The sequence below is a fragment of the Tursiops truncatus genome, chromosome 3, assembly GCF_011762595.2.
Source record: "Tursiops truncatus isolate mTurTru1 chromosome 3, mTurTru1.mat.Y, whole genome shotgun sequence".
Taxonomy (NCBI): Eukaryota; Metazoa; Chordata; class Mammalia; order Artiodactyla; family Delphinidae; genus Tursiops; species Tursiops truncatus.
Genome location: NC_047036.1, coordinates 118,327,747 through 118,353,463, shown reverse-complemented (window position 1 = coordinate 118,353,463; position 25,717 = coordinate 118,327,747). Strand labels below are relative to the sequence as shown.

The 25,717-nt window shown below is 39.8% G+C and overlaps 1 protein-coding gene across 2 annotated transcripts in view; it reads right to left on the bottom strand.

The window, feature by feature from the left end:
* The window catches only part of NDFIP1 (Nedd4 family interacting protein 1), a 50,646-nt gene extending 25,209 nt beyond the window's left edge, over positions 1–25,437 (bottom strand). Inside the window, exon 1 of one of the 2 annotated variants that reach the window (XM_019924615.2) lies at positions 25,175–25,437. In XM_019924615.2, the coding sequence (XP_019780174.1) occupies positions 25,175–25,237 (63 nt within the window). In that variant the 5' untranslated portion in view covers positions 25,238–25,437. The remainder of the gene's footprint in view (positions 1–25,174) is intronic. The other variant, XM_019924614.3, reaches the window with a different exon arrangement.
* Between the last annotated feature and the right edge of the window lie 280 nt (positions 25,438–25,717).

The following is a 25,717-nucleotide window of genomic DNA, read 5'->3' as shown; positions in this document are numbered from 1 at the left end:
GGTAAGTTTTAAATCACTTCTTTAAGTTAGTAACAGTCTCAGAAAAGCCTAAACTTTAGCTTTAAGTGCTATTTACCACTTCTAATTTTAGAGTTAATTTCTAAAACTTTTACTTAAAATGCAATTTTTTAAACCTCTCATTACCAACCCACTATTTCTGTGTACTCTTTAAATCCCACCAAATGAGACAGTATCATTACCAGAAAGTAAACAAGCACATTTCTTTAGGTAAACAACTGAGTATGCTATTTTACTGTGTTGTTCAGAAACAGCTGAAGTTTGTGAGGACTATAAATTTTCTATTGTATATAGACTATAGTTTTTTTTGTAATTGAAGTATAATTGACATTCAATATCATATGATATTACTTTCAGGTATACATTATAGTAATTCAATATTCATATACATTTCAAAATGATCATCACCGTATCTAGTTACCATCCATCACCATACAAAGTTGTTACAGCACTACTTACTGTTTTCCCTATGCTATACATTACAACCCCGTGACTTACTTATTATATTTTAAAACTGGAACTCTGTACCCCTTAATCCCCTTCACCTATTTCACCTGCCCCCCAACCCAGCTTCCCTCTGGCAACCACCTGTTTGTAGATTTTTAATTGTATATAGTATACTGACTATAAAATATTCTACCACCACCAAATTCTTTACATTCAAGAATAGTTCTCCTGGGACTTCCCTGGTGGCGCAGTGGTTAAGAATCCACCTCCCAATGCAGGGGGCCCGGGTTCGATTCCTGGTCAGGGAACTAGATCCCACATGCATGCCACAACTAAGAGTTCGCATGTCACAACTAAGGAGCATGTGTGTCACAACTAAAGGAGTTGGTGAGCTACAACTAAGGAGCCCACCTACCTCAACTAAGACCCGGCACAACCAGAAATAAATTTAAAAAAAAAAGAAAAAAAAAGAATAGTTCTCTGCTAAAGGTAATTTTGACAAAGAGAAATTCAACAATAAAAAGACAATCTAATTTTAATAGACATTTCTCCAAAGAAGATATACAAATGGCCAGTATACATGAGACGCTCAACATCATTAGTCATCAAGAAATGCAAATCAGGGGCTTCCCTGGTGGTGTAGTGGTTAAGAATCCGCCTGCCAATGCAGGGGACACGGGTTCAAGCCCTGGTCCGGGAAGATACCACATGCCACGGAGCAGCTAAGCCCGTGCACCACAACTACTGAGCCCATGCGCCACAACTACTGAAGCCCGCGTGCCTAGAGCCCATGCTCTTCAACAAGAGAAACCACCAGAGTGAGAAGCGCGTGCACCGCAGCAAAGAGTAGCCCCCGCTCACCGCAACTAGAGAGAGCCTATACACAGCAAGGAAGACCCAATGCAGCCAAAAATAAATTAATTAAAAAAAAAAAGAAATGCAAATCAAAACCACAAGCTACCTCATCACACGAATGAATATGGCCATAAAAAAAAAAAAGGAAAAAAGGGGGGCTTCCCTGGTGGCGCAGTGGTTGAGAGTCCGCCTGTCGATGCAGGGGACACGGGTTCGTGCCCCGGTCCGGGAAGATCCCACATGCCGCGGAGCGGCTGGGCCCGTGAGCCATGGCCGCTGAGCCTGCGTGTCTGGAGCCTGTGCTCTGCAACGGGAGAGACCACAACAGTGAGAGGCTCGCGTAAAAAAAAAAAAAAAGGAAAAAAATCAAATGTTGAATATGTGGAGCAGTTAGAACCCTCACATACTGCTGGTAGGAATGTCAAGTAGTACAGCCACTGAGGAAAACAGTTTGGCTGTTTCTCAAAAAAAAGTTAAACACAGAGTTATAAAAGGAGCCAGCAATTCCACTCCTAGACATATACTCAAGAGAAATGAAAACAAATTTTCACAGAAAAACTTATATATGAATGTTCATAGCAGCATTATTTACAATAGTCAAATGGTTCATCAAATGATGAATGGATAAACAAAATATGATATATCCATACAAAAGGATGGATAGGAATAAATCAACCTAACAACAACCAAAAAATGGCGGTAAAGTACTGATACGTGCTAAAACCTGGGTCAACCTTGAAAACGTTATTATGCTAAGCAAAGGAACCAGTCACAAAACGCCACATACTGTATGATTCCACTTATATAATGTCTCCAGAAACGGCAAATCCAAGAGAGACAGAAAGTAGACTGGTGGTTGCCAGGTGCTGGGGAAGGGAAGAAAGGGGAGTGACGGACTGCTAATAGTGTCATGTTTCTTTTGGGAGTGATTCAAATGTTCTGGAATTAGACAGTGGCAATGGTTGCAAAACCGTGTGAACACAGTAAAAATCACTGAATTGTACACTTTAAAAAGATGAATTTTATGGTATGTGGATTACATCTCAAAAAAAGAGTATTTTCTAAAACTGCAAATCTGTATAATGCACATTTCATTTAAAATGACACTGAAAACTGACTTCCAAATCAGTATTTCCTTGCTAAATCAATGTCTATGTCCTTTAATGGGAGGGGATAGGTCCTGATCCCATAAATATCTCCAGAGCTTAACACGGAACACATATATATGAATGGATAAAAAGAAAAAAGAAAAATAACACAATGAATTATAACCTCATCATGATTTTTAAAAAATTCCTTAATATTCTCCTTTCCTGAAAAGAAAAATATTAGGATCAAGAAATTAAAAGATAGTTTGACTAACAATCTGTTTTAAGAGCTGAGAATAAACATCATGATTTTTTTCTACTTTGTTTACCTAAAGATAACTTTAAAAACAAACAACCACCGGATTTAGACTATCCCCAACAGCAGCTCTCATGGCAGAGGGAAAAGATAAATGCAAATCCTCTTAATAGCAAAATGAAAACACAATTAAAAATCAAAATTCACCAAAGCAAAGTAATTAGAATAATGCTTTAAAAAGACAATGGCAATAAGAGGTGAAAAGTATACTACAGTAAACCTCCTCAGAAAGGCCAGCAGTTTGTAAAGCTTTCTATTTAAAGATGTTTGTGGTTATCACCGTTAACATACATAAGTACAACTGATGAATATAATCTGGTTTGGAAGGAGGGAAAATATTCTAACTCAGTATTTATGTTAGTCCTTAGAAATGAGAGCAAATGCTACAAACTATGATCACCAATTTGATGGTTTTTCTTCTTTTTTTCACCTGAGGTCCAAATAACAAGTGAAGGCATACCATCCAGAGAGAAAAGAGGAAGGCAAGATAGTAGCCACTCATCACCAACTCCAACTTCATTAAGAAGCCAAGGCACTAGGAGAAATAACTCCTCATCCATGAAGGCACTAAACTAGCCAACTATGGCTATGACAGTGGCATTGTGAGATTTTTGGGTGGCACCAGAAAGCTGCCATCAACCTGCCAACCCCTGGGATCCACATCTTACATCCAAGTATTTTCACTACTGATGGCTTCACCAAGGCACTGTCAAGTAAATGGTGCCCAGTGTTTTCTGTCACCTAGCTTCAGCAAAATCTACAGCCAAGAACCTTCCAGGTTAATGATAAGTGCCCCCCATCCCTTGCCATGCTTCATGATTTTATAAAGATTGGGGAAATAAGGAACAATCACATGGTTTTCAAATAGGTAAGTCTCTCTGCCCCTGAACATAACATGTTTTAAGAAGTAGCATCCAACTATGTACTAACCAATCCATGACTTGATTCTTACCTCTTCTCCACTTTTTGGTTCCATAAGAAAACTCAGTTCCTTAGTTCAGCGCTCCAGAACCCACTTGGAGAAGGAATTAAACGTCCTAGCAAAGGCAAGTTGAACTGGAGACTGAACACCTGGCTTGTTCCCCTTGCCTCTGACAGGACAGTTCATCTTTTGTTTACAGAATAAACAATATGAAAATAGGAGCTAGATCAGATTCATTTTAAAATAGTTTACATAAAATCTAGTCCATGAGTGGTAAATACTGTTTGTGTTTTTAAAACCCTACATGTTGTCCTCGTCTAAGATACGTTAAAGCTCTAAAATATCATCATGAAAGCAAAACTGAACTCCTAATTATTCACCACTTAAAAGGATATATTAAGCAACACTTTATGAAAAAAGAATTGTCCCAACAGAACGTGGACTACAACTGGCATCTATTCAATGGTTCTTTTAAATTTCAAGAACAATTTTTTACAATTATCTGTTCCTATTTATAAACTCACAACAGAACTGAAAGGATTTTGGACTTGGCATGCAGAACATTTCTAGTCTCCATTAAGATTTTATACACACATATACACACTAATACACACATATACATGTATGTGTAAATGTACACATATAAAGACATATATATAAAGATACATATATTTAAGATACATATATACCATACATACATATATATGTCTCTCCTAAAATCCTGACTGGTAAAACAATTATATAATGCAATATTAAAATTACAAAAGAAGTCAACCCTTTTAAATCAGTACAATGCAAGGCTATCATCAAACTACATGCCTATCTAGCAATATATTTAAATTAGTTTGATTTGTACAACTTTTCTGAAAAACAGCTGTACTGCAGAAAGAGTACTTAGAATGTAAATGTGGCGACTTCCCTGGTAGTCCAGTGGTTAAGACTCTCCATGCTCCCAATGCAGGGGGCCCGGGTTCGATCCCTGGTCAGGGAACTAGATCCCGCATGCCACAACTAAGACCCGGTGCAGCCAAAAATAAAAGTAAATGCTATTAATGTAGATACATAACGTACAGGAATAGAATTAGATGTAAATATGTTGTGATTCATGCTTTCCATTCTCTCCATTGCCTTTTCTTCTGCAATAGCCCACAACAGCATTCCTCATGGATAGTCAGAAATTTGAATGATTTCATTCAATGAAATTTTACCAGGCACTATTACATGCCACAATCACACCAATTTGACCATTACCCCTTAATATTCCTGAAAGAACACTTCCATTTTTTCATTAATTTACTAGAAAGACTGGTTGCTATTTTAAGCCATAATAGTATTATTTAGGCTGATAATTTGGGATATTAAAAAGTTAACTTGATGAAATTTGTTAAATGATGCTTTATGTACAATTATTAAGATCAACATTTGTCAACATGGACAAAATAACTTTTCCATTAAATCTACTGACAGAAGCACTATTCCTATATACCATTATAATAAAATGCCAAAGGAAATTCTTTCTTAGGTACAGTTACTGGTTTCTTCTGGGCTCTACTTGTTTTTCATATGTCAGTATTTTCTACTCTGTGGTCAGCTTAGTGTTTGGGTCATCACAAGGGATGGCATATTTTTATCAGCAAGTTCCTGCAGAAGTAGTACATATCCATCTTACAGATCTTCAAAAGTGAACTATCAATTTCTTCATTTATCGTTAGCTTTTTTGTGCACAAGGACATGAAGATGTTCACCCACATGTGCTTCTCAAATTAAGAACTTTTATTCATTCAAAAGACCCTACTGAGAGAATGAAGACAACCCAGAATAGAAGACATATTTTCTGGCCAAGGACTCATATCCAGAATACATTAAAAAAAAAAACTTCTAAAAAGCCGTAACAAAAAGGAAAACACCGAACAGAAAAATGGGCAAAAGTCTTGAATAGACACTTCACAAAAGAAGATAGCCAAATGGCTGATAAACATATTTAAAAAGTGCTGCATTTCAATAGTCATCACAGAAATGCCAATTAAAACCACAGATAATAGTTAAAATAAAAAAGCAGAAAATACCAAATGTTGTTGAGGGTACATAACAACCAGAACTCTCATACTGGGAATGTAAATTTGCAGAGCCACTTCAGAAAACTGTTTAGCAATATCTACTAAAGATGAATTCATACATACTGTATGACCCAGCAATTATACTCTAGTTATACATCCTGACAGAAACACACATGTTCACCAAAAGACATACCAGGATGTTCAAAGCAACAGTATTTATAAAATTGGAAACTACCCAAATGCCCATCAAGAGCAGAATGGGTAACTAAATTACAACTTCACACAATGGAATATTATACAGCCATGTGAATGAATAAACTGTAACAACACACAACAGCAAGGGTGAATCTCATAAACATAATGCTGAGCAACAGAAACCAGACAAAAGAGCATTTACTGTACGATTACACTTATGTAAAGAGCAAAACCGGGCAAACCTAGTCTGCCAGCTGAGTGGTCACCCAGGGCACGGGCACAATTGGAAGGGCACATGAAGGGAGCTTTTGGAGTGTTAGTAATGCTGTTGCTTGATCTGGGTGCTAGTTAACGTGCATGTTCAGCTTGTGAAAATTCACTGAACTACAATACACATTTATGATTTGTGCATGTTTCTGTATGTAAATCATACTCACTAACAGTTCCAGAAGGGGAGAAAAGGAGACTGGCAGAGGATTCGTGAAACCGCGTCCCCCTAAAACTGAGTTCCCCTGCTCAGTCTATGATTAATCTCCTCCAAAACTTTATTTCATTTCTGGTTCTGCCCCTGTTCCTCTCAGGATTGAGGGCTATCAAAGAAAAGGGGGAAATGAAACCAAACAGGACCCTGTAGGGCCTTCCCAGGTACAAAAGGCTCTTCTTGTCCTTTGTTTCTTTTTTAAAAAAAATTTTATTTATTTTTGGCTGTGTTGGGTCTTTGTTGTTGTGCGCGGGCTTTCTCTAGTTGCGGTGAGCGAGGGCTATGGGCGGGGGCTACTCTTCGTTGCGGTGTGCGGGCTTCTCATCGCGGTGGCTTCTCTTGTTGCAGAGCACAGGCCCTAGGCGCACAGGCTTCAGTAGTTGTGGCTCGCAGGCCCTTGAGCACAGGCTCAGTAGCTGTGGCACACGGGATTAGCTGCTCTGCAGCATGTGGGATATTCCTGGACCAGGACTCAAACCCGTGTCCCCTGCATTGGCAGGCGGATTCCTAACCACTGCGCCACCAGGGAAGCCTGTCCTTTGTTTCTTGTTTGCAGAAAGAAAAGCTTTAGTCTCCTAGGCCGCAACTACTGAAGCCTGCATGCTCTAGCACCCGTGTGCCGCAACTACTGAGCCCATGTGCTGCAACTACCGAAGCCTGTGCACGTAGAGTCCGTGCTCCGCAACAAGAGAAGCCTCCGCAATGAGAAGAGTAACCCCTGTTCTCCGCAACTAGAGAAAGCCCGCGTGCAGCAACAAAGACCCAACGCAGCCAAAAAAAAAAAACCCTTGCCTGAAAGCCATCAGAGAGTTTGGGTCTTTTGAGCATAAGCTGCCCGGTGCTCCTTGCTTGGCACCTTCAAATAAACCCTTATTTTGCTGCAAATACCCACTGCCAGAGTTTGGCTTTCTGTGCCACAGGCACACGAGCCCTTGCTGGGTTAACAGTGTAGACTGTGAGCCCTCTGCAGACTGGGACCTTCATATGGTTCACTGCTGTATTCACCCCAGCACTGAACAGTGAGTGGCATATCATGGATACCTTATTAGCACATGTTGACTCAAGCAAGCATGGAGGTGTAGCTTTAACAGAAACCTACCTGAAGAAATGGCAGCTAATCTTAATGCCATCTTGACTTACTAGTTCACATTTATCTTATTCATATTACTTTACAAATCACCAAATAATATAAGGCTAGGTATGGAGCCACATGCAGATGACTGCTGTATCTGTGGAAGGGACAGTGATGATGATTCCATGAGTGATCAACAGCAGGTGGCATCCCCATCACTACTTCATGCTTCATAAAGTACTATGCATTACATACATCAACACTATGGTTCCAGAGTTACCTAGTTTAAAAAGAACTGGTAACAAGAGTATAAGAAACAAAAAAGAGAAACAGACCTCTCCAACCTTCAGCTCTTAGGAAATAAAACATTTAGCATAGTGTATTGGGTACAAATAGGTATTCAGTAAATGTTTGTGGTACATACGAAGGAAAATTGGTATTTTGATTGATCACACTAATTCCTAGAAAGTTTTCCCTTCTAAAAACTACCAATTGGCATATCCAAAAAATGGAATATTCTACATTAAAATGATAGTAAAGGGACTTCCCGGTGGTCCAGTGGTTAAGAATCTGCCTTCCAATGCAGGGGACATGGGTTCGATCCCTGGTCAGGGAACTAAGATCTCACATGCCACAGGGCAACTAAGGCCACACGCCACAACTACTGAGCTCACATGCCACAACCAGACAGAAGCCCGCGCACCGCAACTAAGACCCGACGCAGACAAAAATAAAGAAATATTTTTGAAAAATAAGCATGATTATAATTTCAAAAATAATAATAAGATAGTAAAGTCAAATGTACAGCCCCAGGAAGTGACAGACATGCCTAGAATCCAGAGACTCACGCTGACTGCAGCCTGCTTGGCTCTGCTAGCCCCATGAGCTACCAGAGCTCTCTCAGCTATGCTTGCTCATTATTATTATTATTATGTGACGATGATGATGATGCCTGGAATACAGCATACTGAGACAGAGATTACGGATGGGGAAAGGTATTCTATTCAAGAGGCTGCCTTAACTTAGGCCTGGTCATGAGGTCCCCTTCTCCTGCAAGAATGAGAACCATGAGGGAGATTCATTAAGCATTTCATATCTGTCCCTTCACCCTATCAGAGAATGTTCCAATATGCAAGTGTATAATTGCTTGCATTTTATAATTAACACCACTCAAAGAACATGTCAGGCCATGACTGATGTTTTTTACCTCTCTAAGTCTAGAGCTTACCGAAGAAAAGACCATCAAAAGAAGTAATTACAATCATAATTTTCCAGCTGAAGATTAAACACACACATTTGCCTCTTATACCTTCCAAAATCCTCTCAAATGTAAATGTTATTAAAGTTTTATTAAATTTGAGGCCAAAAAAAATTCAAAATCGATTAACAGGAGACGAAGCAGCAATAAAATCCCGCAAGTTAGAAGCAGGAAGACAGGAAACAATGTACACAGAAGACCCAAGAAACCTGAATCCTAACCCAGAAAGCAGAAAATCAACCTGTCTTGCACTATACCCTCTAAAGGCTCAAGAATCAGTGGTAGCAGGTACCAGCAGAAATAACAGTGAAAATGAGATTTAAAAGCAGAAAGGGAAGTTGGAGATCCAGTTATTCATTCATTCATTCATTTATGGCTGAGTTGGGTCTCTGTTGCTGCGCGTGAGCTTTCTCTAGTTGCAGCGAGCGGGGGCTACTCTTGGTTGCAGGGTGTGGGCTTCTCATTGAGGTGGCTTCTCTTGTTGCGGAGCACAGGCTCTAGGTGCGTAGGCTTCAGTAGCTGTGGCATGTGGGCTCAGTAGTTGTGGCTCACGGGCTCTAGAGCACAGGCTCAGTAGTTGTGGCGCACGGGCTTAGTTGCCCCGCGGCATGTGGGATATTCCCGGACCAGGGCTCGAACCAGTGTCCCCTGCATTGGCAGGCGGATTCTTAACCACTGCGCCACCAGGGAAGCCCAGAGACCCAGTTAAACAAACACAGCTCCGGGAATCCCCATTAGAAGACTCTCTCTGGAGAGACTGAGGTGGAGAGGTCTGGACTGGAGACACCAGAGCTTAGGAGAAAGAACAACATATCAGAAAAGAGTGATTAAGTGAGAGGTTTATGTACTAAACCTTGAGATATCCCAGTATTCCTCCGCCAATCAGCTCCCAGAACAGTAACAGTCAGGCCTATTCTCTGGGGAAACTGACCAGCCCAAGAAGAAAGATTTAAAAACACTGTCACACAAAGAAACAGCCTAGTTAGATTAGAAGGCAAGAAGCCCCCGCAAGAAGTTCCATCAAGTGTCCTGAGCTTCCAAACTGCTTTACTGATTGTGCACTCTTAACCAAGCAGACAAAGACCACCACATACTTCTAACTAAAAGGTCATAAAAGACCAAAGCAAAGAGAATAAATGCAACACGGAGGAAAGAACTACGCAGGAAGGTGTAAACTTTAAAAAGAAAGAAAAAAACTTTCTGTAATCTCAGAGAAATAAGAGAAAAAAAATTAAAACCATAACACGAGGACAGTGTGCTACTAAAATAGGGGGTAGGGCCAATTAAAGAGTTTTTGAAAATTAAAAATAACAGATTATTAAAATTTTATCAAAGAGTTAGAATATAAAATTGAGAATCTCTCATAGAAAGTAGAGAAAAACAGGTGAAAATATGAGAAGAGGTTAAAAAAAATTTTAAGGGACTTCCCTGGTGGTCCAATGGTTAAGACTCCATACTCCCAATGTATGGAGCCTGGGTTTGATCCCTGGTGGGGGAACTAGATCCCACGTGCTACAATTCAGACACAGCGCAGCCAAATAAATAAAATTTTAAAAATTAAATAAATAAACAATTTTAAAGAATCAGTACAAAAGATCCAAGATCCAAGGAGAGAAGGAAAAAAAAATTAAAGCAGAGAAAAAAAAATCAAACACTTTTTAAAATTTCCCAGAACTAACGGACATTAAGCTTCTAGACCAAAAGGACCCACTGAGTGCCTAGCACAACAGATGTAAACAGATCTACACCAAGGTACAACATAGTGAAATTTAACAACACTGGGGACATAAAGAAGCTCCTAAAGGCTTCCAGAGAAACAGAGAAAGTAGGCCACATTTAAAGAATCAGACATCACAATTGGCTTCGGTCTTCCTAATAGTGGAACCTAGAAGGCAATGCAACAAATGGCTTTCAAAATTCTAAAGGAAAATGTTTCCAACCCAGAAGTCGAAGTAAGGGTGAAGATTAAAAAAACACAAAACTTTAACCCCCATGCATTCTTCCTCAGAAAGATACTGGAGTGTATGTTCCATGGATATGAGACAATAAACCAAGAAAAAAAAAAGATGTGAATCAAGGGAAAGGGCTTCAATTTAAAAAGTTGGAAAAGGAAATCCCTAGGATAACAACTAAACAACAGACCTTGAGAACAGCCTTCTAGAACAAGTCAAAAAGCCAGGAAAGAGCCACACACACCACCCTAACAATGAAATCAATAAAATAACTGATGTGTTTGAAAATATCAAAAAACTATTAAGAGGGGCTTCCCTAGTGGCACAGTGGTTAAGAATCCACCTGCCAGTGCAGGGGACACAGGTTCGAGCCCTGGTCCGGGAAGATCCCACATGCCACGGAGCAACTAAGCCCGTGCACCACAACTACTGAGCCTGAGCTCTAGAGCCTGCGAGCCACAGCTACTGAGCCCACGAGCCACAACTACTGAGCCCGCGCCCCTAGAGCCCGTGCTCCGCAACGAGAAGCCACCGCAATGAGAAGCCCACGCACCACAACAAAGAGTAGACCCCGCTCACTGCAACTAGAGAAAGCACGCGCACAGCAACGAAGACCCAGCACATCCAATAAATAAATAAATAAATAAATCTAAAAAAAAAAACAAACCCCAAAAACCATTAAGATTATTAAGTGAGAGTCTGAGGGTGAATTCATGTTATAAGCAATTTATGATATATACGTAGAAAATCAGACAAACAAAAAAAAATGTTGTTAACTAGGGAAAATAAGGTACTGTCAGGCAAGGAAAAGTAACCACAGCATACAACATATTACTGAATACTGATCTAACTACATTGTGGATATAACTATACTAGAAAAATGGAGAGACAGGAACTGGGAGTACATGCAGTTGTGGGAGGGTGGTAAAAGAGAGCTAAATCCTTACATCTCCTAGTGGTAAGTCAATTAAAAAATTTTTTTAAACCCTGAAAACTGAAAAATCAAGAAGTAACGGCCTATAAATGTTTTTTACCTTCACAGATAACAGCGAAACAGCAAAAGAAAGAGCTAAGAAGCAGGTAAGTAAGCAGGAGACTGCTGTTTTGGGTAATAAGCCTGTAAGATCGATCTGACTCTAACCTATATGTAAGTATAACTATCTGTAAGATATGAAAAATAAATTTAAAAAGATTAAAATGTGATTACAAAATGTGTCATGAAAGAGTAATCTCGTATTCATGGGAAACTAACCTAACTGGGGGAGAGGGGAGGTGCTCAAACTCCCCTTAGGACAGACTACCTAAACTGAGAGGGGAGCTGGGAAGAAGGGAGCATTCCAGGTAGAGGAAGTAGAGCAACAGGAGAGCTCCTGGCCAGAGAAGGTGATGTATTCCACGAAGTGAAACAAGTTCCCCAGGGAAACAACAAATCATGAGAGTCCAACTCCACCCCTTCTCCCAAGTCCTGGTCTCCCCCATCTACCTCTTACCTATCCTCCAAGGCCAGGCTCAAGTTACATCTTCTCAGAAGCTTCCTAAGAAGTCTCTGGAAGTAGGTGATCTCTTCCATCTCAAGATAATGCCTTTTATCTACTATCTTATTTTCTGAATTAATATAATTAATATTGTATCAATACCATAATACATTCTCATGGATTGAAGTCATTCAACAGGTATTTAGTGAATACTTACTATATGCATCAAATTGTGCTGGGTACTAAAAGTAAGGGGAAGAAGAAAAGGAAGGCAAGATGCGAAGGAACGAGGACAAACAAAGCAGCACTCTACAGGCACTTAGTCAACTTTTAATTCCATAATATTTAAACACGCAAGCTGGCACTTCATAAATGCCTTATTACGCAGATTGCAGATGGCTCACAAGATGAAAAGTCTTGGATGAATGGAAGCTTGACACTTTAAAAACCAAGATACAAATCTGGGGGGGAAAAGTATACTCTATACATAAGACAAGCATAAAAGTAACATTTTCATAATAATAAACAGCACACAGCGATTTTTAAAAATTCTTTTTTCTAAGATTCCTAGGCTCACAAGGAGAAAACCTGACAAAAATACAGAGAAGAAAATAAAACCCACCACAATCCCATCTTTCAGATATCCTTCCAGCCTTCTGGGGGAATACAAATCATCTTATAACCTTTTTCACTCACTACACGGTGGAATTTTCCTTCATTATTAAATATTCTTTTGTAATATCACTGTAGCATTTGAAAGTCAGTCTATATTTTTCTCATGGGAAAAAAAGTTCACTTCTTAGAAATAACTACAGCAGTAATTAGGTACAGCTAAATAATATTTAAAGCAACCTGCTAAGAGAAATACAAAATCAGTGTTAAAAAGGTATATGCCAGAAATTGCTGAGATCCTTTCAAACACAATTACAGATTCTTACTTAAATATTTTCACTAAAATGTGAAGTCCTAAATATAAAATGGCATTTGGATTACCTTAAACCTAACTGATACATAGAAAATAAGATATTTTAACCTTCCCAATAATGGTGAAGCTAATAAGCCAATAATTACCTTTCATGCCCAGCATAATTTGCCTTTTCTCCCCCTCGACTCAGCTAGTCATTTTGGCCAGAGCTGAATGGTGACAAGATGGCTGTAAAGCTTACAACATCACATAACTGTGATCACCTCAATTAACTCTCACCTAAAATGAAATTGGACCAATGTGCTTGAGAGCATTAATGCTACCCACCCTCATATGCATGACTGAGTAGATCTGATTTTAAGTATGTACACTCTAAAATACTATTACATCTGAAAATGCAATTCTGCTTCACAAGGACAAGTGTTGAAAGGAATCTCCTATCAACAATCAATCATGTGTAAGATCCCCAAGGCTGCAGATAACCCTCAATTCATACTTCTTATGCTATTTCTATAATAACATGAGCAGATTTTCCAAACTTGTGAAAATGCAACTGCTAAAAGCAGTGAATAAGAATACTAGAAATCAAGAGCCAGTTTCCTTTAAAAAAGCTAAAAAAAACTTTTAAAATTGGTATTTTCTTCCTTTTAAAAGATTATTGATTTTATTGTGAACCTAAAATTGCTCTTAAAAATAGTTTATTTGAAAAAAATTTAAATTATTGATTAACTTTTCTGATTTCTAAAAGCATCATTAACTTTTTATTTTTTAATTAATTTATTTATCTATTTTTGGCTGCGTTGGGTCTTCGTCGCTGTGCGTGGGCTTTCTCTAGTTGCAGCGAGCGGAGCTACTCTTCGTTGGCGGTGTGCGGGCTTCTCATAGTGGTGGCCTCTCTTTGTTGTAGAGCACGGGCTCTAGGTGCGCGGTCTTCGGTAGTTCTGGCACGCGGGCTCAGCAGTTGTGGCTCGCGGGCTCTGGAGTGCAGGCTCAGTAGTTGTGGCACACGGGCTTAGCTGCTCCGTGACATGTGGGGTCTTTCTGGACCAGGGCTCGAACTTGTGTCCCCTGAATTGGCAGGCGGATTCTTAACCACTGCGCCACCAGGAAAGTCCCATATCATTAACTTTTTGTCATGATACACCATGTTTGTTTGAAGCTGACCAGAAGGGAAAGACCTACAAACAGAATGTTTTAACTAGTGGGAAATTACAGAACAGTACTCTGTACTCACCAGTGACTCATTCTTTTAAAACATAATATTAAGGAGATTTTTCTATTTTTTAAACCATGCATAATTTAAAAAAAATCTACTGGGCATATGTATTTACTGACATCATTTTCAAAAATAATTATTCATCATAAAAGAAATTTGCTAAATCTCCAATAGAATGCTGTCTCTTTGGATCAAAGCCACCAACTTCTATAAATAAAAACAATCAATCATAAAGCTGGAAGGAGACAAAATGATCTAATCTAACTACTACTTCATTTTATGAAAGGAGGAAATAAAGCTAGAAAGAGATTGAAGTTCTAAGTTCTAGCCCACAGTCATATGACAACTACATACTTCATTGCAGAAGTCAGGCAATATATTACTGATTAGATGTTTTCATAAAGTCCTTTTTTGTTCTCCTGAATCAGTCTCTACTTAATGTCCAAACTGAGCCTTCCAGATACTGAAGTGTACATCACACCCTTCAAAAACTGCTTTTTAACACAAAGTTATATGAAAAGTTTGGACGTTATATCATAAAGCTCCTCAAATGAAAGCTTCAAGATACTAAGAACACTATATTCCTGACTACACAGTCCACAAAATTTCACCTAAATTTAACAAGGACAAAACAAATTTTTAAAATTAATAACAAAGTAAGCAGCAAAATAAGCACTGAGTTCCATAGAGAAAGGATTGGTGGTTAAAAGGACTTGAGTTTTACCTGTAGTGCTTTCAATTTTTATAGGATTGTAGTCATTGTTAATCAAATCTTAATGTTTACGATGAATCTGGGCAATACATACTATATGGGTATTATTTTATACTATTCCTGCAGTTTTTATTTACTTCCAAATGAAAAAAATTTTAAGGAATTTTTTAAAAAGAAGCAAAACATGATCATTAGTGGAAAACTTGCAAAATAAGAATGAGAAATCACTCATCATTTTTCTTTAAAAGTAGTTTGAAAAACAAAAAACAAAAAGGATGCTATACATTTGTCAAAACCTATATTTGTCTAAACCTACAGAACTTTATAGCACAAGGGGTGAACTTTAATGTATGTGAAATACGATAAAAAAAATTTAATGTATGTGAAATAATGTATGAACTTTAATGTATGTGAAATTAAAAAAAAAATGTTAGGTGGTTGGTGGTTCCCAGGATGGTTTGCAGAATGTGACAAAACAATCTAACTGTGTTATAAATTTATGAAACCACCTCATTAAAGAGGGTGAGAAGAAAAGGTGCTGACATAAGTACCTAAGTAACTTTGGAAATGAGTAGTCTTTATAAGACTAAAGGCAAAAGAAACTGTACATATGCCCTGTCCTCTAGTTGATAAAACTGTTTCCCACAGGGGTGTAAGTTAACAATTCTGACACTGCTACACACGTACATGTACACATGTACATTAGAACTGAAGTTAAATTAAGTAAATGGATGGCAGGTGGGAGGAGCCAGGTCTCTCATTGTTGGAGTAGAAGTTTAAAAATGAGAGGGGAGGAGGCTAGAGTGATCCATGTAGTAATGGATTAGAGTCAGTTTAATATAGATAGATGGTTACATATGAAATGTTTATGGATATACACACACACATATATTTCTTTACTCTGTCAGCCTAGAAGGCCTAGAAGCAATGACACACCAGCAGCAATGAGCACAGATCTTGGTTTCTAACATCATTCTCCAATAAAAGGAACCAGGGTTCCTTGGAGAAATGGCTGATTCCAGGATGGCACAGAAAATATACATGGTGAACCTGGTGCCAAAAAGTAAGGAAGTGCTTTAAAAAAACCACAAAGATGGAGCTCTGTCAAAGGGATACAAGTGCCAACTGAAAGAGATCCCAATGGCCAAAGCTGGAACAATTTGAGCAACAAAATAAAATAGTGTTGGCTTATAACCCAGAGTAAAATTAATGAGTTCATACTAGTATCACTGAATAAATAAATTAATGGAGAAGAGACGAATGTCCCACGCAGAAAAATTCCAAATAATTTATGTAGATACACTGCCCCCAATGAGGTGGTGGAACTTAACTCCCCAAACCTTAAGTATAGGCTGTGCATAGTGACCACATTGACTTCCTTCCAAAGAGCACAGTACAAAAGGGGGGGAAAGAGTCATTTTATGTAGAGTGATCTGACAAACACTACTTCAGCCAGAAGATCAAGGTCAACATCAACAGTGGTAAGTCATGGGGACAGTATGCATTCTTGATATGACATGATGTAAAATGGCACTTTACCTCTGTGGTCTTCCTCCCTCCAACCCACAACTCTAGTCTAATCATGAGAAAAGCAACCAACAAATCCCTGGACTTCCCTGATGGCGCAGTGGTTAAGAATCTGCCTGCCAATGCAGGGGACACAGGTTTGATCCCTGATCCGGGAAGATCCCACATGCTGTGGAGCAACTAAGCCTGTGTGCTACAACTACTGAGCCTGCGCTCTAGAGTCTGCAAGCCACAGCTACTGAGCCCGTGTGCTGCAACTACTGAAGCCCACGCACCTAGAGCTCGTGCTCCGCAACAAGAGAGGCCACCGCAATGAGAAGCCCGCGCAGTGCAACGAAGAGTAGCCCACACTCGCTGCAACTAGAGAAAGCCCGCGCACAGCAACAAAGACTCAAAAATAAAATAAAATAAATTAATTTATTAATTAAAAGTAAATTAAAAAAAATCCCAATTCAGGGACATCCTGCAAATAACTAATACTCCTCAAAACTGTAAAGGTCATCAAAAACATGGAAAACTTGAAAAACTGTCACAGTCAAGAGGAGCCTACGGAGATACAATGACCAAATGTAATGTGGAACAGAAAAAACACACAGATAAAAACTGAAAATCTGAATAAAGTATGGACTTCAGTTAATAACAACATATCAATACTGGTTCATTAATTATCACAAATGTACCACACTAATATAAGATGTTAAAGGGTTAACTGGGTCTGGGGTATACAGAAACTGCACTATCTCCAATGTTTCTGAAAATCTAAAAACGTTACAAAAAGTAAAGTTTATTTTTAAATATTTAACACTTTTAACATTTTTTTTTAAAGGAAAGGAAGAAAGCCTGAAGAACGCACACCAAACTTGAGAAGCAGTTACACCTCTGGGGAGAGACTAGAAGGGAAGTCAAGTTTTCCTTTACAAGTTACTGTTTGACTCCAGTACATAAAGAATGTATCTGTGTACTATTTTATCACAAGAAATGTTTAACATTTAATGCCACATTTAAACACTGAATGACAAATAAAATGAAATTGTTATTAAACAGAAACCCTCCCTAAACCTTTGTATGTCTATTCATAAATATCCAATCTCTAGAAAGACCTCCAAATCACATTCAAGCCTCTGATTTACTACTAACTGATATTATTGCAATACACAAATTTAAAAGAGAAACTGTCAAAATTATACTAAATTGCTAAGGGAGAAGAAATATATAATACACGTGAAAGAAACTGCTTTAATCAGAAAATATTTCACTAGAAATGTTCTTAAATTGGATCAATATTTAGAGCTGGTATTTAGAACTTTTAATATAAATTGTGGTATTCAGAAAAAATGAGCCTAACTGTTACAGAAGGATGTGCAAAGTGATGTCTGATAACACTCACTTTATTACTACACTTGGTGAAAGCAACAACATACACTGTACTTCTATCTAGACAGCCACGAGAAGCAATTACAACTGGAATGTGTAAAATTCAACAGATTCAATACATGGTATTCACCAACTGCCTGGTATACTGGCAAAAATGACTTGAGAATAAAGATAAGATCACCAAGTTGATTCTCAGCAGTAATCTCTAATTAAAGTGTTAAAAGTTACTTTAACTAAATGGGCATTATCCACTACTACAAGAATATGATTCCACTAAACGGCTGTACTTGTTCACAGATAATGTAAGAATAAATGATTAAGAAACCAAAGTAATTATTTTAAAGCCCTAAGAACAAGTAAATCAGAGACTGTCACTTGAATTTCTTCGTCTTCCTTTTTTTTTAATTAACAAAATACAAAATTACTCTCATGGTAGAATTTATTTTATAATCGAATTTAATGTAATGTAATATAATTGGTGTCCAGGATAAAGTAATTTGAAGTTATATGCAGGCAAGGCAGTGGGTGGCATCAGTTTAGATGATGCGAGGATTTCCTAGAGCACCTCATAGAGAGTGAGTCAAATACAATGGATAGCTGCAGATCTGCAGCTCCTGACACTCACAAATCCTGGTTCCACATTCATAACAAATTACAAAAGTGCTCTCATGACATATTTCCTCATGTGATAATGTCTGCTTAAAATATCACACCATTATCTTTTACACACAGAAATATTTATGGACAAAATGACATGATTTCTAGCATTTGCTCCAAAATAATGGTAGAGAGTATAAATGAAAAAGATTAGCCATTTGTTTTGTTTGTTTGTTTTTTTATTTGGCTGTGTCGGTTCTTACTTGTGGCACGCGGGATCTTTGCTGTAGCATGCGAGATCTTTCGTTGAGGCGCGTGGGCTTCTCTCTAGTTGTGGTGTGCGGGCTTAGTTGCCCCGTGGCATGTGGGACCTTAGTTCCCTAACCAGGGATCGAACCTGCATCGCCTGTATTGGAAGGTGGATTCTTTTTTTTTTTTTTAATGTCTTTATTGCAGTATAATTGCTTTACAATTTTGTGTTAGTTTCTGATGTATAACAAAGTGAATCAGCTATATGCATACATATATCCCCATATCCCCTTCCTCTTGCGTCTCCCTCCCACCCTCCCTATCCCAGCCCTCTAGGTGGACACAAAGCACTGAGCTGATCTCCCTGTGCCATGTGGCTGCTCCCCACTAGCTATCTATTTTACATTTGGTAGTGTATATATATATGCCCATGCCACTCTCTCACTTAGTCCCAGCGTACCCTTCCCCCTCCCCGTGTCTTCAAGTCCATTCTCTACGTCTGCATCTTTATTCCTGTCCTGCCCCTAGGTTCTTTAGAACCTTTTTTTTTTTAGATTCCATATATGTGTTAGCATGCGGTATTTGTCTTTCTCTTTCTGACTTACTTCACTCTGTATGACACTCTCTAGGTCCATCCACCTCACTGCAAATAACTCAATTTCGTTTCTTTTTTTGGCTGAGTAATACTCCATTGTATATGTGGAAGGCAGACTCTTAACCACTGGACCACCAGGGAAGTCCCAAGGTTAGCCATTTGTTGATAATTGTTGAAGCTGAGTGATGGGTACATAGGATTTATTACGCTAAATTTTTGTATATGTTTGAAATTTTCATAATAAAAAGTTGAAAATGTACATAAAGAAGATGTGAGATACACACACACAAACACATACACCATTATCTTCTTAATATATACATACAATGGAATATTACTCAGCCACAAAAAAAGAATGAAATACTGCCATCTGCAGCAAGTGGGTGGACCTAGAGAATATTATGCTTAGTGAAATAAGTCAGAGAAAGACAAATACTGTATGATATCACTTATATGTGGAATGTAAAAAATAATACAAATGAATGTATATGCAAAACAAACAGACTCACAGATATAGAAAGCAAATTTGTGGTTACCAAAGGGCAGAGGGAAGGAGGGAGGGACAAACTAGGGGTATGAGATTAACAGATACAAGCTACTACATATAATATAGGTAAGCAACAAGAATATTCACATAAAGGGAATTATACCCAGTGTCTTGTAATAACCTATAATGGAGTATAATCTGCGAAAATACTGAATCACTATGTTGTACACCTGAAACTAACACAATATTGTAAATCGACTATACTTCAATTAAAAAAAAGAAATTATGCCTACAACTCAACAACAAAAACCAAACAATTCAAAAATTTGAATTTTTGAATTTGCCCAATTCAAAAATTGGCAAAGGACTTGAATACACATTTTTCCAACGATATTCAAATGGCCAACAAGCACATAAAAAGATGCTCAATATCACTAATCATTAGGGAAATGCAAACCAAAATCATTATGAGATGCCACTTCACACCCATTAAGATGGTTTTATCAAAAACAAAACAGAAAATAACAAGTGTTGATGAGGATGTGACAAAATTGGAATCCCTATGCACTGCTGGTTGGAATATAAAATAGTGCATTTCTATGGAAAACAGTATGGCAGTTCCTCAAAAAATTAAAAATAGCAATACCATATGAACAAACAATTCTACAAATTGTTGGTTCATATGGTAAAACCTACAAATTATACAAATTCAACAATATATCCAAAAGAACTGAAAGCTGGGACTCTTTTGATACTTGTTCACCCATATTCACAGCAGCATTATTCACAATGGCCAAAAAGTAGATAAACAAAATATAGTATACACATACAATGGAATATTATTTAGCCTTAAAATGGAAGAAAATTCTGACATATGCCACAACATGGATGAACCTGGAGGACATTGTGCTGAGTGAAATAAGCCAGACAGAAGGAACAAATACTATATGATTCCACTTATATGAGGTACTTAGAGTAATCAAATTCATGGACAGAAAGCAGAATGTTGGCTGTCAGGGGCTTGGGAGGGGGAAATAGTTATTGTTTAAGGGGTATGGAGTTTCTGGAAATGGATGGTGATGAAGACTGCCCAACAATATGAATGTACTTAATACCACTGAACTGGGACTTCCCTAGTAGACAGTGGTTGGTTAAGAATCCGCCTGCCAATACAGGGAACACGGGTTCGATCCCTGGTCCAGAAAGATCTCACATGCCGCGGAGCAACTACGCCCGTGAGCTACAACGACTGAGCCTGCACTCTAGAGCCCACGAGCCACAACTACTGCAGCCCGCCGCCTAGAGCCCGTGCTCTGCAATGAGAAGCCACCGCAATGAGAAGCCCGCGCACTGCCACGAACAGTAGTCCCCGCTCGCTGCAACTGAAGAAAGCCCGAGCACAGCAACGAAGAACCAGTGCAGCCCAAAAACAACAAACAACTACTGAACTAACTGTACACTTAAAAACAGTGTACAGTTAAAATGGTAAAACTTCATATATATTTTACCACAACTAAAAAAATTCTTCTAAGAAATAATTCTACCCATCTTCTCAGTATTTTTATAAAAGTTTTCTTTGATCATTGGCAATACAGGCCACAAATACGCCAAATAACCTCAAAATCTTGACATGACATCCTAAGGGGCATTCCATGATATAATTATAATGTCTTCTGAAACTAAAAAAAATAAAAATAAAAAAATAAAACCACATGGGCACCACTCACTCCTTCCTCTAGGATCATGACGTCATCTAACACTTGAACATGAAAAAGTTTGGCCTGCCGGAGATGAAATTCTTTCCCTCATCTATCAAAACCTTCCTTCACAATCCTGAAAGAACTTACCCAAAACTGCTTTACAATGTCACCAAACTACAACACAAACTTATTAGTGATGCCCACAAGCGAGCAACTTCTTTAGCAGACAGGGAGTCAGATCTAAAAGTAAACATTCTGCAGCCTTTTTTTTTTGGCTGCACTGGGTCTTCATTGCAGTGCACGGGCTTCTTCTAGTTGTGGCGAGTGGGGGCTACCCTTCGTTGCGGTGCACGGGCTTCTCATTGTGGTGGCTTCTCTTGTGGAACACGGGCTCTAGGTGTGCGGGCTTCAGTAGTTGTGGCACGCAGGCTCAGTAGTTGTGGCTCGTGGGCTCTAGGGCACAGGCTCAGTAGTTGTGGCGCACGGGCTTAGTTGTTCCACGGCATGTGGGATCTTCCCAGACCAGGGCTCGAACCCGTGTCTCCTGCACTGGCAGGTGGATTCTTAACCACTGCACCACCAGGGAAGCCCTCTGCAGTCTGTTTTTAAGTCTATATGGCAGTGTCATCATTGCCTACTTTCAATGGATTTAAATCCAAATATCTCAGAACATTTCAGGAAGTATTTGGCAAAATGCATGATATAGCCAAAGATCTATTACAGTGAGGCAAAGAAGGCTTGGAATGGATGAACAGGGTAAACATCCTCAGAGAGATGAAAACACAACAGGTTTCTCAACACTGGGCCTACCTAGAGCTTCCTGAAACAGTGCTTCAGAATGTTTGGACACACAATCTCAGTTTCAAAATGCAAAAAGGGAAAAATAAAGCGACAGGAAACCTATGAGCCCAGCCTATCTGTATAGTCTGTGGTAATGCTAAGTTGTGCACATATTGCTCTACCAATCAAAAGGCCATAAAGGCAAAACCACTGTTTGCATTTATGAATGAATCATACAGTTTTCCATTACACTTACTTCACTAGAGGACCAGCTCAATTTGACTAACCAGATCAAATAGAAGTCAGAACGGCCCTTTGTGACAACCAAAGAGTATCATGCGCCTATCAAGTTGCCTGGACAATTCAACATTCCATAATTCAAAAGCCTTTTAAATATGTATATTCTCTGACCAAGCATTTACATGGCTAGAAATTTATACTACGGAAATGGTTGAAGATGTATATAAAAGAAACTTCAGTGACAGAAAAAAAATTATAAACACCCTTAGAGACCAACAATAGCCAATTGATTAAATTATGGTTCAGCTATACAACTGCATGCTCTGCAGACATTAAAATATGAACCCATTTTATTATATAGCTATATTGTGTGCCTTTGTACATATATGTGCACAATACATACACGTGCAAATTTGTGAATGCACATGTATTTGAGAACATGTGGGTATGTAAACATACATGTGCACATATGCACAAAGTGTGTGCAAGTATAATCAGGGGCCCTTGGAACTGCACGTATGTACAAAGATGTGCCTGTATATGTATGTATGGGTACATAAAAGAATACATATGCATATGTATATATCTGCTAATGCATATGCTTATATTTGGGCCATAAGCCTGTGTTTTAAGTAGGTAAGCATGTATTTATCCTTGTAATCACTACTTAGAAGCTGTGACCTTGAGCAAGTTACTGAGCCTCTAGGGAGTCTTGACTTGTCATCTATACAATACCAAACCCTGCCTCGAAGGGGTTTTGTGAGGATTAAGTGAAATAATGGATATAAAGCACTTAGTACCATGACTGGCACATAATAAATGCTCAATCAATATTAACTTTCCTTATCTGTACATGTACACACTCATGTATACTTACACAGCTATGAGTCCACAAGAATACACAAAATATTAACTTTGGTTATCTATATGTGATAGGTTTTTGGTGTGGGGTTTTGGTTTTTTTTGGCTTTCATATTTTGCAATTTTTCTAGGAAGATTAGGTCTTTTTTTTTTTTTGAAGATTTCTTCAAAATAATAAGTTTTAAAAAAGTAGAAACGATGGCCTGTCCTTAACATACCTCTGTTCTGCATATTAAAAGCTATTAAACACTACGCTGAGAAATACGTAATTTTGTTACTCCACCAAATTTTTTGTATTCTAGCGTTATGTCAGCATTACCTAATAGCTCAAGAAGATGGCAGTACAAAGAAAAGCCACAGCTTTTTGCTTCTTTGCCTTATCCAAGGCAGGATGAAAAGAATGAATTAAATCACACGATGGGGTACATGTGATTTGTGAACACCTTGGTGACAGTTAAGTGATACCTGTCAATCATATTTTACTAAAGCAGGGAGGAACCCAGAGCCTTGCCCAAGGTCATACAAAAAAGCATGTACCCCAGGCTGTGAGAGATCTAAGGACTAGACTCCATTGCCACAATTTGGGCGTGCTTATGAAACCAAAAAGCTGAATTCTTAAAATCGGTCATATCAGGAGTCTGACTGTAGGAGGGAGGAAATTACAACAGAGGGCTGACGACAGCAAAACAACCCAGTAACTGGCCCCACCAGGGTTAATCTACATGTTTTAATCATACTGGTTTTCCTCACTTCTAAAATATAAAACTGTATATCATCTATGATAGGACATTTAATTTCATAAAAGCACGATTGCCATTTGTATGCAAATTATAGTGAAAGCATCTGAAACAAAATGTAAGCAGTTACCTGCAGTTCCAATCAACATCAGTTACCAGCTGGCTCAGTTGCCATAATTACGGTGTCTTAGATTGAATACCTCTAAAAACCCTGCAAAATGTCTTCCCGAATTTCCAAGGGAAACCCGGCTACAGACAGGCGAGTAAAACAAGCAGCTGTTTTCCCTAGGGCCTCAATTTATAAATCGTACCCGAGATAATAATCCAATCATCTCCTATACATTTTCTCCCCAGCTATGCTATTCAATCTCTTTAAACGTCATTTCCAATCTCTGAAAACACACACTCAAGCACACGCCCTGCAGCCTGCAACGTAGCTCGACATTATAGGGACATCGCCAGTTAATCGCCTTTTCCAAATCTACTGCGAACTGCAGACTTGTTCCTCGTCTCATTTTGACTTTTGTCTTAAAACGCAAGCGAGGGGGATGGGTTTCGACGAGCAGACTAGGCTCTGAAACCCTGAGTAATCGCATCTCGCTGCGGAGAGCTGTCGGCAGCAGTAGCAGCGATTTTAATCTTTCATCTCCACCCAGTTTCCTTTCCCATCTCACGCTTTTTTTTTTCTTTCTTTCCAGTGACATCAAATTCAAGGTGGAAAAAAGGAAAACTGAATGTACCCTGGTCGACGCCTCCGGAGGGTGGCGGGTTCCGACCCGGGGACCCGCCCGCCGTGGGAAATGCGAGAAACACTGTGGAGCGGAGGTTTTTCCACCGCCCGAGTCCCGGCCCGGGTGGCGGAGGGACAGGCCCAGCTCGCGGCCGCCTCGAATTCGAGCCCGGGGCCCGCCCGGCCCGCCCAGGCCCAGCGCGGCCTGCCAAGCCGCGGCATCGAGTTGGCCACAGGCGGGGCCGGAGAGGAGGCCTGAAGCGGCCAGCGGGTAGGGCAGGGCCGGGGAGACACTGGGCGCTGCTTACCTGCTGGTACCGGCTGCCGCAGGCCGGCTCCACCGCCGCCAGCGCCGCCAACGCCAACGCCATGGCGCAGCCGGCCGCAGGGAAGGAGGGCGAGCGAGCGAGCTGAAGGTGCGCGGGCGCTGCGGCCTGGGGGCGCCGGGAGGCCGACGGGGACGCGCCTCGGGTGGGTCTGGGTGGCCACCGCCGCTGCCAGGCCCGCCGCTCTCCTCGGGCTGTAAACGCCGCGGCTACCGAGGTTCCGACGCGGCCCCTGGGGAGGAGGCGGGGACGACGACGACGACGCTGCGCCGCCGCCCCGCCCCCGACTCGCGCCGCCCGGCCCGCCCGGCCCGGCCTCGCCCCGCGGTGCCGGCGCCCCGGGTGGGCTCCGCCCCTCCTCCCGCACCCCGAGGCTGAGGCTTCGGAGTCGGTTCCGCTCGAAACCCGGTTGCTCCCAGGTCACCGCAGAGAGGGCGACGCTGTAAATGGGCCCCTCGTTCCAAGCACCGAGCTTCCCCTGCGTGTCACTTCTAACCCTCATCACAAACCCCAGACACGGGGGCC